Source organism: Triticum urartu, chromosome 1, assembly GCF_003073215.2.
Source record: "Triticum urartu cultivar G1812 chromosome 1, Tu2.1, whole genome shotgun sequence".
Classification (NCBI taxonomy): domain Eukaryota; kingdom Viridiplantae; phylum Streptophyta; class Magnoliopsida; order Poales; family Poaceae; genus Triticum; species Triticum urartu.
Genome location: NC_053022.1, coordinates 480,224,023 through 480,237,603, shown reverse-complemented (window position 1 = coordinate 480,237,603; position 13,581 = coordinate 480,224,023). Strand labels below are relative to the sequence as shown.

Below are 13,581 nucleotides of genomic sequence, written 5' to 3'. Positions count from 1 at the left end.
CAAGAGTGGAACAAAACACCAGGCATAAGGCCGAGCCTTCCACCCTTTACCAAGTATATAGATGCATTAAATAAATAAGATATATTGTGATATCCCAACAAGTAAACATGTTCCAACAAGGAACAACATCTCCATGTTCCAACAAGGAACAAACTTCAATCTTCACCTGCAACTAACAACGCTATAAGAGGGGCTGAGCAAGCGGTAACATAGCCAATCAACGGTTTGCTAGGACAAGGAGGGTTAGAGGTTTGGTTCAACAGTATGGGAGGCATGATAAGCAAGTGGTAGGTATCGCAGCATAGGCATAGCAAAAGAGCGAGCAACTAGCGAGCAAAGATAGAAGTGATTTCGAGGGTATGATCATCTTGCCTGAGATCCCGCAAGGAAGAAGAACGAGTCCATGAAGAAGACAAACGGACGTAGTCGAACGGATCCTCACACACACGACGTTATCGGAACCAACCCGAAGAAGCAACACCGGAAAAGGAGCAAACAACATAGTAAACAACCACGACATGAACATGGCATGATGCGCAAACAAGTATGATGCATGTCCGGTTTAAAGAAGCATGGCATGGCAAAATGCACAAACAATCCTACAAATTCCGGTTTAAAGAAGCATGGCATGGCAAAATGCACAAACAATCCTACAAATTAAGCGGAGCTCAACATGCAACTCCGTTGCATATTGACGAAACCCCACAAGACTTATTTAGTTTGATCTTGTTTATGTACCCAACAATATTAAATGTTGTTAGCATGGCAAGAGGTGAAACATGATGAAACTATCTAATCTAGGCAAGTTTAAATGAGGCCGGAACAACAAAACAACAAGTCCGGAAACTCCTCATATGCATATATTAGGTTTGGTACTGTTCTGCCCTAAACCATATTTTAGAGTTATTAAACATGCAAAGTGAGTACACCATGTTAAACTAGGCATTTTTCTACCCCATTTACATATAAAGTTTGTTAGATTCGGAGCTACGGTTAATTAGTTATGAATTAAATTATTTTAACATGGCATAGGAGAAAATTTAACCAAACAACATTTTAAGCATTTTAAGCATGGATGAAAATGACATATTATGAAACTAGATGCAATTCTAAGCATATTTCAAATATAAAGTTTTTCCATATGATGCACGGTTTGAGATATATGATATGCATGACGTTTGAGGGTTTTTCTGCAATTTTGTTTTTAACTTGATAAATAGATAAATCACTCCTCAGGAAAAAAACAGGAGTCGGGCCGAAACTGGCCCGAACTAGGCTGCACAGGAGCAAACAGGAGGTGGGCTTCCTCACGTTGGGCTTTAGGGAACCGGGCCTTGGCGTCTTGGTGTTGGGTCGGCCTTGGCGCTGGATCTGGGCCTTGGAGGCCGAGCGGTCAACAGGCGCGACGGGGCAAAATGCGCTGCTCTCGTCCCTGAACTCTGAAGGGCAGGAACAAACATCAGGGGATGCAGCGGCGGCTTGGGGCGGCGCAGGACTCCGGCGGCGCTCGAGGTGGGCGGAGGAAGCGGATCCGGGCAGCGAGGTCGGGCGGGGACAGGTCTGGCCGCCGAAGGTCCATTCCGGCAGGATCCGGGCGAGTCCTGCAGGCAACATATTCGGTTGCAGAGAGAAAGAAAGTTCAAAGAGGGAGAGGCACGGAGAAGAAGAAGATGGGCGGCGCGACTAGCCTGGTTCGGGCGCTCGGTGGCGTTGGTTGAAGGTAGCGGCGGACGAGGATGGAAGCAGGGGCCGGCAGCACGGGCATTGGGGGACGAGGGACGGGAGGAGAAGCGCGGTCGTGGCCTGGTGACCATGTCGAGCGGTGCTGCTGCTCCCTGGACGGCAGGCGCGAGGAGGCTGGGATCCAGGCGCTCGGGACTGCTGCTGCTGCTCCGACGAGGCAACCGGAGGTGATGGTGGTCAGTGAAGCCCTCGGGCACGAGGTCCTTGGCGACTGGGGACGAGGCGCAGAGGGCATCGGGCTCCTCCCGAGCGTGGCTGGCGCCGCAGGGATCGAGAAGTGGCTGGCTTAGGTTGACTGCGAGGGATCCAGGGGATGAGCTGGGTTGGTTGGGTGGAGAAAACGAGGAGGATTTGGATCGGGGAAGAAGCTGGTTGGCTTGGCGTTGAAAATAAAGGGAGTGGCGGCGGCGTGGGATTGGATGGATGGGACAAGGTGCCTAGGATCTAGGGTTGGTCTAGTTATATAGTGAGTGGGTTAGATTAGGGGCTATCTCGTCCCTCCGATCAAAATCGGAAGGTCGGGAAGAATAGGCTAGGGAGCCCAAATAAGAAAACGGTGATGTTTTGTAGACATTTGGGGATGATTCGGATCCAACGGTGACGAAAGTCCGGTTCGGGTCCGGGGCAGCTTTCGGACGCGCGCGAGGAGGGCCGCGGGCTGACAAGAGAGGTTAGGTTGGACCTGACGGTAGGTAGTGGGCTGTGTAGACGGTCTAGAGAGGAAAGAGAGGGAAAGCCCGGCAACAGTTTTCGGAGACCGAAAACGTCCGACGTTAGACCGGCTATATTGCCGCTATAGTTATCCGTTGGGCATCAAACGATCTCCGAATGCGATGAAACTTGACAGGCGGTCTATCTACACTATAACAAGACCACACGTCAACTCTCATCCCATTCCGAGAACATTTTCCGGCCACTTATAAAATACTATTTCGGACATGCCGCGGGCGCGTGCGAGTGTGGTTGGGCTCAGAACGGACAACGGACGGAACTGGGGGAACCCGAACGGATGCAAGTTTTGAAAACATGATGATGCAATGCACATGATGACATGATATGAAATGCATGACACGCAAGCAATGACAAGGCAACAACAGCGAATAACTGGAAGACACCTGGCGCAACGGTCTCGGAGCGTTACACTGTGTACTCAATCGCATCGGTTACAGCGCACCGGACCCAGCCGCCCCTGGAGTCATCTTCACCTTCCCTACGATCCGGAGGCCCTACACATCCTCTAGTCTTCTACCTCATGGACGTTGCGTGACAACCACTCTTACTGCTTCTGGCTGTTGCTTGGGTGGATGGTGATGTGACCAGAGGTGCAAAAGGAGATCAAGTTATCAAATCAAATAGTTTGACCATTGGCCAAATTACAATGGAAGTACCATCATCAGAACCACCAGCTGAAGAAGTCACGCCAAATTTTCGTACTCCAAGTTGGACATTGGTCGGTGCTATTCCAATTCAAGTAGCCTAATTTTTTTAGTTTTTTTTAGTAAGTTTCATCCGAATAGAAACCGCTATGGTACGGTCTTGTTTTGGTTGGTTAGATCCTGCGTGATCTATTTTGGTTAGGCGTGATCCTGCATGATTAACAACGTTGCCGGATTATTTTATTAGGAAAGTCCTAGTTATATGGTTGAGAGAGAGAGTCCTAGTTTTCCTTCTCTTTGTTTTGCACGTGAGTGTTTTGCACGTTAGGATAGAGTCCAGGTCGGTTTGTGAGCTTAGGGTCGCCTATAAATATGGCTGGCTTCGGCCATGTAACGCAGATTGGTTTTTCTTTAATCGTGAGTCAATAAAGTTACAGAAAACGTTTCATGTCGAGGGACACCAAATATCGTCTTCGTTGCTGATCCGTGAGGATTTTGTTGCTGCTGTGCGTGGAGTCGATTCAATCTACTTGACGCAAGTTTTCGTTCTTACGGTCTTGCATCTTTGCTCGACCGGAATTTCTTGTTGCTGCTAGTATCGTGAAAGATCGGGCCGACGAACGACTCGCCATCTAGTCAAGTCTACATCAAGTGGTATTCAGAGCTAAGGTTGTTCACGTACTGTGTTGATCAAGATGTCAACCTCGGTCAACAAGGGTGATGAGGTTGCTGCTGATTCTGAGGAAATAGTACGTCCAGTGTATGCGGATGATATTCCGCAAAATATTCGGGATGGTTTTGACCACACATGCAACTACATCAAGCAATGTCATGATGCGCTCGGCAGAAGAATAGATGTCTTGATCACTCGGTTTGATGGTTTGGCGGACATCATCAATATGCCGGCGACGAATTTTGCCCCACCACAGACTGCTCCGGCTGCTCCACTGCATTATGCACCACCAGCTCGCGAAGGACATGCCGGCGTGCATGATCGCCGTTTGGCGGCACACCCTCATGCTGGAGATGATGGTTTCAATGATGGCGTTGACCATGCGGGGTACGCGCCACGACCACGACACTATGAGCCTCTTCCCGAAACATCCGTTCATGGTGGAGTGCATGACCGAGTTGGTCAAGCTGTGCGTGTGCCTTTGGATGATGGGATTGGGTGCATAAAAATTTCAATCCCTTCGTTCTCCGGCAAGTGCGAACCAGAAGGCTATTTGGAGTGGGAGATGCGCGTTGATCAAATTTTTGATGCCCATCATTATAGCGAGGAGAAGAAAGTTCAACTTGCTGGAATTGAATTCACCGGATACGCGCTAATTTGGTGGAATCAAATTTGTCGTTCAAGACATCGGCCGACGACTTGGCGAGGTATGAAAGAATTCATGAGGCGACGTTTTGTTCCTGAGCACTATAAAAGAGACATGTACAACAAGTTGCAGCGGCTCTCTCAAGGTAATATGAGTGTTGATGAATATTACAAGGAGATGGAATTGCTTATGATACGTACAGGGACAACGGAGGATCCGGAGGCGACTATGGCTCGTTTCTTTAACGGGCTAAATATCGAGGTGCAGGATCGTGTTGAGATGGTGGTCTACTACAACATACAAGATCTTGTGCACCAAGCTGTGCGTGCGGAACAACAGATTAAGCGACGCCAAGTCAACATTGTTCCCAGTACCACTTTGAACACATGGCGACGCTCGCAGTATAAGAGTGTGGATGTCGGTCCTAGCTTCAGGGCAACATCATCAAATCGCTCTCATGGTTCCGTGCAAAAGGATGCTTCAAAATCAGGACTGTTGATGGTTGATTCTAGTGCACAGTCGACCGGACGCACTAGTGACATAGAGTGTTTCAAGTGTGGAGGAAGGGGACATATGAAGCGTGAATGTCCTAATGAGAAAAGAATGTTGCTCACGAGAGATGACTATGCATCCGCTAGTGATGAAGAGGCAGTTTCTGACACTTCTGGTGAAAAATCTGAAGATGTTGAAAATGTGGTTGCGAGTTTCGAAGCTGCTGAATCATATCCGTCTTTGATGGTGCAACGGGTGCAAGAAGATCGCATTGAGGATAAGGGGCAGCGATGGAATATTTTTCAAACTCAATGCAAAATCGACAACACTAATTGTAAGTTGATCATAGATGGATGGTTCCGTGCAAAAGGATGCTTCAAAATCAGGACTGTCGATGGTTGATTCTAGTGCACAGTCGACGGACGCACTAGTGACATAGAGTGTTTCAAGTGTGGAGGAAGGGGACATATGAAGCGTGAATGTCCTAATGAGAAAAGAGTGTTGCTCACGAGAGATGGCTATGCATCCGCTAGTGATGAAGAGGCAGTTTCTGACACTTCTAGTGAAAAATCTGAGATGTTGAAATGTGGTTGCGAGTTTTGAAGCTGCTGAATCATATCGTCTTTGATGGTGCAACAGTGCAAGAGATCGCATTGAGATAAGGGGCAGCGTTGGAATATTTTTCAAACTCAATGCAAAATCGACAACACTAATTGTAAGTTGATCATAGATGGTGGAAGCTACACCAATGCGGTCAGCAAGGACTGGGTGGATGCTTTAGCTTTGCTACTGGAAGCACCCACAACCACACTGCGTCGAATGGTTATATCAGTCGGGGAAACTGAAAGTTACTTCACAAGGTGCGTCTCAATTTTTCGGTTTGGTGACTATATTGATCAGTGATTTGTGATGTATTGCCAGATGGATGCATGTCACTTACTTTGTTGGGGAGACCGATGGCATATGACCGCATGCCACACATGAGGGACGGTCCAATACCTATTCTTTTTGGAATGCCGGAAGACGACATGTTCTGCGTTCTATGTTTATGGGAGAAATCATGGTGGACACAACTGCTTCACTGAAGAAGTCAATGAAATCTCTCGCAAAACCGAGGACGGTTTTGTTTCAAGGAGGAGGGGATGATGTGATCAGAGGTGCAAAAAGAGATTAAGTTATCAAATCAAATAGTTTGACCATTGGCCAAATTACAATGGAAGTACCATCATCAGAACCACCAGCTGAAGAAGTCACGCCAAATTTTCGTACTCCAAGTTGGACATTGGTCGGTGCTATTCCAATTCAAGTAGCCTAATTTTTTTAGTTTTTTTTAGTAAGTTTCATCCGAATAGAAACCGCTATGGTACGGTCTTGTTTTGGTTGGTTAGATCCTGCGTGATCTATTTTGGTTAGGCGTGATCCTGCATGATTAACAACGTTGCCGGATTATTTTATTAGGAAAGTCCTAGTTATATGGTTGAGAGCGAGTCCTAGTTTTCCTTCTCTTTGTTTTGCACGTGAGTGTTTTGCACGTTAGGATAGAGTCCAGGTCGGTTTGTGAGCTCAGGGTCGCCTATAAATATGGCTGGCTTCGGCCATGTAACGCAGATTGGTTTTTCTTTAATCGTGAGTCAATAAAGTTACAGAAAACGTTCCATGTCGAGGGACACCAAATATCGTCTTCGTTGCTGATCCGTGAGGATTTTGTTGCTGCTGTGCGTGGAGTCGATTCAATCTACTTGACGCAAGTTTTCGTTCTTACGGTCTTGCATCTTTGCTCGACCGGAATTTCTTGTTGCTGCTAGTATCGTGAAAGATCGGGACGACGAACGACTCGCCATCTAGTCGAGTCTACATCACATCAGATGGGAAGACCATTGCAGAGCTCGCCTCGCTCATCTACGCCCTTGACCCCAAACGCCGCCAGTGAGACCATACGGTGCACCAGGGGTTGTCGGCGCACATTAGGGTGTGCGACATTCATGATGCGTTCGGCCCTGCAACCATGGTGCAATGGTGCAATATGTGGAGCTCTGGCAACGGTTGCGCCCCATCCAGCTCTGTAATCAGGGGCGGACGCACGTTCATGGATGTGGGGGCAGCTGCCCCCACTTGATTTTTACGATCACCTGTAGTTTGCCAACGTAGTAGGCCATGTGCCCCCACTTAGCCCATTACCCTGCCCCCGCTCAGCCCAATTCTCTGTATAATTTCTAAAAGCCGAACTCCAAATTAAGATACAGCCCACTGAGTAAGAACTGCTTCCGTCAGCAGCGCACGCAGGTTGTCTCATGGGCTGCAGCCTACGGCTCTAATCGTTGCCTAACTCAATCGCCCGATGCGCTAAAAAAGACTCGATCACTAGATTTCCCTTATACACGCACGCCTACCTAACGGAATCCCCGATCTCTTCTCTCACGCCGCCGCGTAGCCGCTGCAATCCCCTGACTTGTGTCGCCGATCCCTCGCGCCATCGCGGCCTTGAACTATGACACCGCAGCAGCGGCCGCACAACCAAATCAACAAACATGAGCCCTAAATTTCAATTCTCTAATTCTAATTGAAATAAAGGTAAACCGTAGAAGTCATCTAGGTTCCTTTTCCCCCATAGATTTTGTTTGTTTACAATTCCTATGTTAGGAACCATGTTAGTTGCATTTACTTATGTGTATAATTTATCAATTCAAGTGATTAGCATAGTTCAGAAAAACTGTGACATGTAAATTTCAGTATGCAACTTTCTACTTTAGATTATTGGCTAGTTCGTGGCATGTAAATTTCAGTATGCAACTTTCTACTTCAGATTATTCAGGTTAACTATTAATACTTCCTAGTTTCCTTACAGCAATTCATGGAGAGTTTTTTCCTTTCAGAAAACGACAACGCCCAAGATGCCTTAACTAGTGGATTTGGACAAGCTTCTAATGAAGTGATTGTTATACATTTTTCATGCCGTAAAAGTTTGTTGTTTGATGAAACGAAAGGAATGTGCTAAAGCTCTTTTCTATTTTATTAATACCGGCCTTCTTCGGTGTTTCCATTCTTCCCTAGTTTGATAATGTTTTTTTTCCTTGCGGGTTGTAGATTAGATTGTTAGAACAATGTGTCAATAATGTTCTCTTATGCAACTCAGGAACAAGATGTTGTCGTAAATGGTTAGTTTTCTTTCACTTCTCAATTAACTTGGTTACCATGTGGAGAATGATGTGATTATGCCAAGTGTTTTACTTTATATCAATGTGTTCGCCATGAACGTGAATATAGCCATATATTCGGCTTGGTTGCTCTTAAGCCACACTTGCTAGTTTTGGGTCTTGGCGCTTTTGTGTCTGGCTCAGATGATGTTCCTTGATGTCGCTAGTGTTTCTATTCATAGTCCCCAAACTCTACCATTTTTCTGTGTTTTTGGTTTTTTGGTTTTCGCTTGGCTTTTCCTTAATCATCTAGGAATGTTTATTTTTTGTCATGTTTTCCTTATAAACTGGAATCTCTTCTCCTTAATGACCGCAGAAACCCCTGCCCATGGAACGAGGTTCTTAAAGAATATAGTAGGACCATATATTTTTGTCCCCTCTCAAGTTTTTTCCTGGGTCCACCTCTGTCTGTAATGGCCCCGACGAGTTGCGATAGCGTTAGACTAATTCGAAACAATATTCGATGAATTCCTGCTACCTTGCCCTATTCCGTGGATCCATCCGGGGCCGCATTGGCGGCTTTCCTAGAAGACGTAGCCCCCTTGCATGCATAGGTATAAAAAACGAACAGAACCAGCGGTTAGGCTGAAAAAAAGGGAACCGATAACTCTAGTGGTTCTTTAAGGTCTAAAGATTGTCCTGCAATCAGACCAGTGAAAATCAAAAGAACCGACATTTTTTAGGGAAAAAAGACAAAACCGGAAAAACAATTTAAAACAACTTGGGAGAATCAAACGCTTGGTAGTAGGCCGAAGCAAAGTTTGGCCCAATAATCACCTCGGGAGGGCACATTCGTTGCGTCTATTTAACCATTTTTCATTTCTCAAAAAATAACCATTTTTCAGTAATATATTACCACATATCATTACTCAATACTAACTTCGTCCCGAATTAGTTAGCACAGACAAGGGGAGTATATATTATTTTATGGTAAAAAGCAAATGACCCGGTTAACAGGCGATCCGACCGGTGTAAACCCAAAGCGTCCGGTCTTTTAAACTAGAGCCAAACTGGTGCGCATCTTCTTGCTCTCACGACCCAATCAACTTGCTATGGATGCAGACTATCCAGGAAGACGCGCGGCACAGGCCCCCTGCTGCCACTATTGGATCAACAATATACCCCAGTCCCCAATATCAATTGGGCTAATCACCCTGTGTTTATGATGCCATTATTTGCCACAGTAAAACACGATGTGGTTCTCGATCTTGTCCAGGCATAAATCGCTATCTTCTGTGTATAACAACAGTTCTTGGAGTAGGGCATTTTGAAGCTCGGCCTCCATGGAGGCCGGATTTTTTAAAAAATTCAAAATTTACACTTTTCAGTTTTAAAAAAATCTTAAAAAAATCATACAAGTAAACAAAGATGTTATGAGTATGTATGTAAAATTTGAGGATGAAACTCTAAAATGCGATCTGTGCAAAAAAGACAAATTCATGGACTTTGAGAATGAATAGTGCATCTACTAAAAAGCCTCAGATTTGTTCTTTTTGTGTAGCACTCATCTTAAAGTGTTTCGTCCTGAAAATTTACACACATACGCTTTATGTCTAAGTATGTGTGTATTTTTTTCAAAAGAATTTGAAACGTGAAAATTTGAATTTTGATCAAGTCAAACTCGGGCTCCATGGAGCCCGAGCTCTAAAGAGCATTTTCACAGTTCTTGTTACTTCAAAACACAGCATGTTTAATAAGTTACTTCATATTCAAGGAGCATGTTTTGATAAGTTAGATCACAGAAATTACGCACACATACATCAATTGTAAAGCATCTGGCACAAGAATGGACACAGCATGTTTAATAAGTTACTTCATATTCAAGGAGCATGTTTTGATAAGTTAGATCACAGAAATTACGCACACATACATCAATTGTAAAGCATCTGGCACAAGAATGGCAGATGGAATCAAGCTGACGGATCATAGAAGCAAACTCAGAAATAGGGTGGCAAACGATGCATTGCAAGTTAGATCAAAAATCTCACAAGACAGGAGGTTCAACATAGCATAATGTTTAGCTGGCGGATAACAGTTTCAGGTCTAGTAGGTTCTACATGCAGTAAAAACTGGACACCAGAACAGAAGATTGCCATCAACTTCATGAGCCTGGGATGCTCTATTTCTTCTTGTCTGTTCCAGTTCCAGCAGATCTGTACATCACAGCAGAAAATTAGTTTAGCATGTATATCATCCATGAAAGTAGTTAATATACATAAAAAAAGGCACAAAGTGCAAACCAAAACATGCAATCCATTGACAATGTGTTTGAAATGACACAGTAACAGATGTGCGTCTCATGGCAATTCCCAAAGTTTAACTGCAGCAACGCTGCTATCAAGGGCGATGGAATATGAGACTGCCATCAGGTGGAGGAAACCCTAGGGGAACCTCAACACCTGAAGGGTCACTTTGTGATGTTTGCTTAGGAATATACAAACATGGAATGTTTGCTCCACATAATGCAAGAAGACTCGGATGTCCTCCCATCACACAGAACAGTTTTTTATACAGAGAAAGGCAAAATTGTGTAGACTAAAACATGTACAGTAATAAAAAATGCTAGCAAGAAGAGATGTGTGTCTCATGGCAATTCCCAAAGTTTAAATGCAGCCACGCTGCTATCAAGGGCGATGGAATATGAGACTGCCTTCTAATGGAGGAATCCCTGGGGAAACCTCAACACGAAAAAGCTCAATTTGTGATGTTTGCTTAGGAATATACAACCATGCAAGGTTTGCTCCACATAAAGCTAGAAGACTCGGATGTCTCCCCATCACACAAAAAATAGCATTTATAAATGAAGGCACATTGTATACACTCCACACAATTATTAATCATATATGAACTATCACCGACTAAAGTACTGATTTCACTGAGAGTAACAAAGCTACCAATTAATACTGCAAGTAAGCTCAGGACATGTAACAAAAAATTCAGAGTGAAGTCATATTTTACACACCTCATCTTCCTGAGGACACTGGACATCTCCTCTCTCTTCTTCTTCGCCCTCTTGTGGGTACCCAACTTTCGCTTCGCCACCTTCAGGGCACGCTTGTCCTTGCCAACCTTGAGAAGCTCAGTGATACGCTTCTCATACGGAGCAAACCCAGCGACCTCCCTGATCAAGTTCCTGACAAAATGCACCCTCTTGGTACCTTTCTGCAAATCAACATGGTAACTGGTCAGAAAAATGAGAATGAAAAACTTAAAACAGGAGTAAACATCACAATAATCTGAATTCATATCACAAAGGATCCATTGCACTTGAGAATGAAGGAATTGTCACAAATTCAGAATCTGAACTGAATTTCGTCTTCCAAATAAACTAGAACGCCTCAAATCCAGTCTGCTAAGAGTATTTACGTATCTACACTACATAGTCAAAAATATTCTAAATAAAGCTAAAGACCTGATGCCCATGGGCATCTTCAATGACCAGCTGAGCAAACCAAGGTGGTCATTATTAGCAAGATAAAATATTACACGGATTAACCAACTAGCTTTCCTGAATCACTGAACCGAATACTGAACAGAAAGACACAAAATCCCTCCAACAGAAATGGTAGCATGCTTCAGATCCACCAAAACTAGCAACAAGTCATGATCTACGGAAGACTCGCCGTTAGTCCATAGCGAGGCAAGCAAAGCTACCACGCCACATAATCCACCAACAAGCAACGAGCCTAACGCAGCAAACCCGCACAGATCAACAGAACATCACACAACAGTACCCGCGTGATCTGTACGCAAGATTTGTCTTGGATATAGGGGTGGAAGAAGCTTACCCCCTTGCGGTCGGACGGGCGCGGCGGCAGCTCGCGCTTGGTGACGACGTGGCCCTTGTTGATGCCCACGAAGAGGCCCGACTTGGGCTGCGACGGAGCCATGGGCGAATCTTTCCTGCACGCCAGGAGAAGCCACGACCCACGTTAGCGACGGGGAGAAGCGAGGCGAGGGTTTGGATCCGCGGCGGCGGCGGCGCGTGGGGGAGCTTACCTTTACCTGGGAGAAGTGAAGCGGCTGCGTCTAAAGAGGAACCCTAGGGCGAGGGGGCAAATATATAGGACGCGCCGATGCGGCTTCGCGGCTGGTTAGTGTGGGCCGGGCTACGGCTAGGGTGGGCTTCATTGTGGATCTGCCATCCTATTTTCTTTCCTTTTGGGCCGAAGTAATCTGTGGGCGGACTAATAAGGAGCGAGTTTTTTTTAGGTGAACTAGGGAATTTATTCAAAGTTCAAAGCCGGAACAATACAAGCAATGTTTGGCAAAATCCCTAGCCACATACGGTGACCAGAGGGAAACGCTGAAGCCGCCTTTGCAATGGCGCGAGCTTCCAAATTTGCCTCCCTACACTCATAGCGAAATCTAATTTTTACAAACTCATTCATGGACTCCTTTATCTCATCTATAACCAAAACGTATGAAGATAACATTCTCCCATTGATGTCGGCCACGATTTGCATGCAGTCCGAGGCTATGATCGCATGCGTGATGTTGACGTCCTCGCCAAAGCAAGAGCTTCATTGCATGTGTGTGCTTCGAGGCTTGCAACATCCACCACGCCCTCGAAGGTTACTGTTGAAGACCCCAAGTAGTTGCCATCCTTGTCCATGCATATCGCTGCGGCAGCCCATGCCTTGCCATTGCGAAATATAGCCCCATCAACATTTATCTTTACCGCATCTTCACTGGGCGCAATCCACCTGTGAACTCGCTGTTGGGGTGGTACTGTATTGATGATCGGCTTTCGAACAATAGCTATATCAAGGTCCTCCAAGTAACGATTTATGAAGCACATAGTAGTTAGAGGACTTTGGAATTCATCATCATGTATGGCCCTTCTCCTTGCCCATCAAATTGCCCACATTGAGATGAGTACCCTCGCTAGATCCTGTTGGTTCATCGTTTCAAAGAGCCAGAATAGCCACAGCCTCGCATCTTCCGTTCTGTTGGAGAGTAAAACTTCGACGATCTCCTCATCACCCAAGGCCCAAACACACCGCGACGTCCGACGCTCGAAAAGGGAGTGCCGCCAAGAGTCATTTTCCGCACCACATATGGAGCATGTCGGATTAGTTGCCATCTTCCGTTCATGCCGCGTTGTGCCTGTTGGTAGAGACATATGGGACAATCTCCAAACGAAAACTCGTACCTTTGACAGAACTTTAACCTTCCATAACAACGGCCATGATTTCTTCTCCTGTGCTAAATTTGAGTGCCCCGCCCTATGCTGCAGCCAATCTTCTCTCTGATGCTTGACATCGCTTATCATCCTATAGGCCGATCGAACAGAGAAGGTACCCTTCCTCTTGTAATGCCATGCCCAGAAGTCCGACTGCCCCCTTGTGCTCAAAGGTATGTTTAGAATTACATCCACATCCGGTGCAATAAAATGCTCATCAATCACCTGCATGTTCCACGAGCGCGTAACTGGATCAATCCGCTCCGAGACCA

At 45.6% G+C, this 13,581-nt stretch overlaps 2 protein-coding genes across 3 annotated transcripts; both read right to left on the bottom strand.

The window, feature by feature from the left end:
• Positions 1-979: 979 nt before the first annotated feature.
• LOC125535854 (vegetative cell wall protein gp1-like) lies at positions 980-2,188 on the bottom strand. The gene is made up of 2 exons (XM_048698928.1): positions 1,689-2,188; positions 980-1,601 (listed from the first exon to the last, which is right to left on the bottom strand). Exons 1-2 carry the CDS (start codon positions 1,976-1,978, stop codon positions 1,460-1,462), a joined length of 432 nt encoding a protein of 143 aa, XP_048554885.1. The 5' UTR covers positions 1,979-2,188; the 3' UTR covers positions 980-1,459.
• A 7,880-nt stretch (positions 2,189-10,068) lies between these two features.
• On the bottom strand, positions 10,069-12,260 carry LOC125520688 (60S ribosomal protein L36-3-like). 2 transcript variants are annotated; one of them, XM_048685656.1, is made up of 4 exons: positions 12,124-12,260; positions 11,913-12,027; positions 11,087-11,286; positions 10,069-10,277 (listed from the first exon to the last, which is right to left on the bottom strand). In XM_048685656.1, the coding sequence occupies exons 2-4, from the start codon at positions 12,012-12,014 to the stop codon at positions 10,244-10,246; spliced, it is 336 nt and encodes a 111-aa protein (XP_048541613.1). In that variant the 5' UTR covers positions 12,015-12,027; positions 12,124-12,260; the 3' UTR covers positions 10,069-10,243. The 2 variants fall into 2 exon arrangements, with proteins under 2 accessions (XP_048541613.1, XP_048541622.1); XM_048685665.1 differs by having other exon boundaries at positions 12,130-12,150.
• Positions 12,261-13,581: the final 1,321 nt, after the last annotated feature.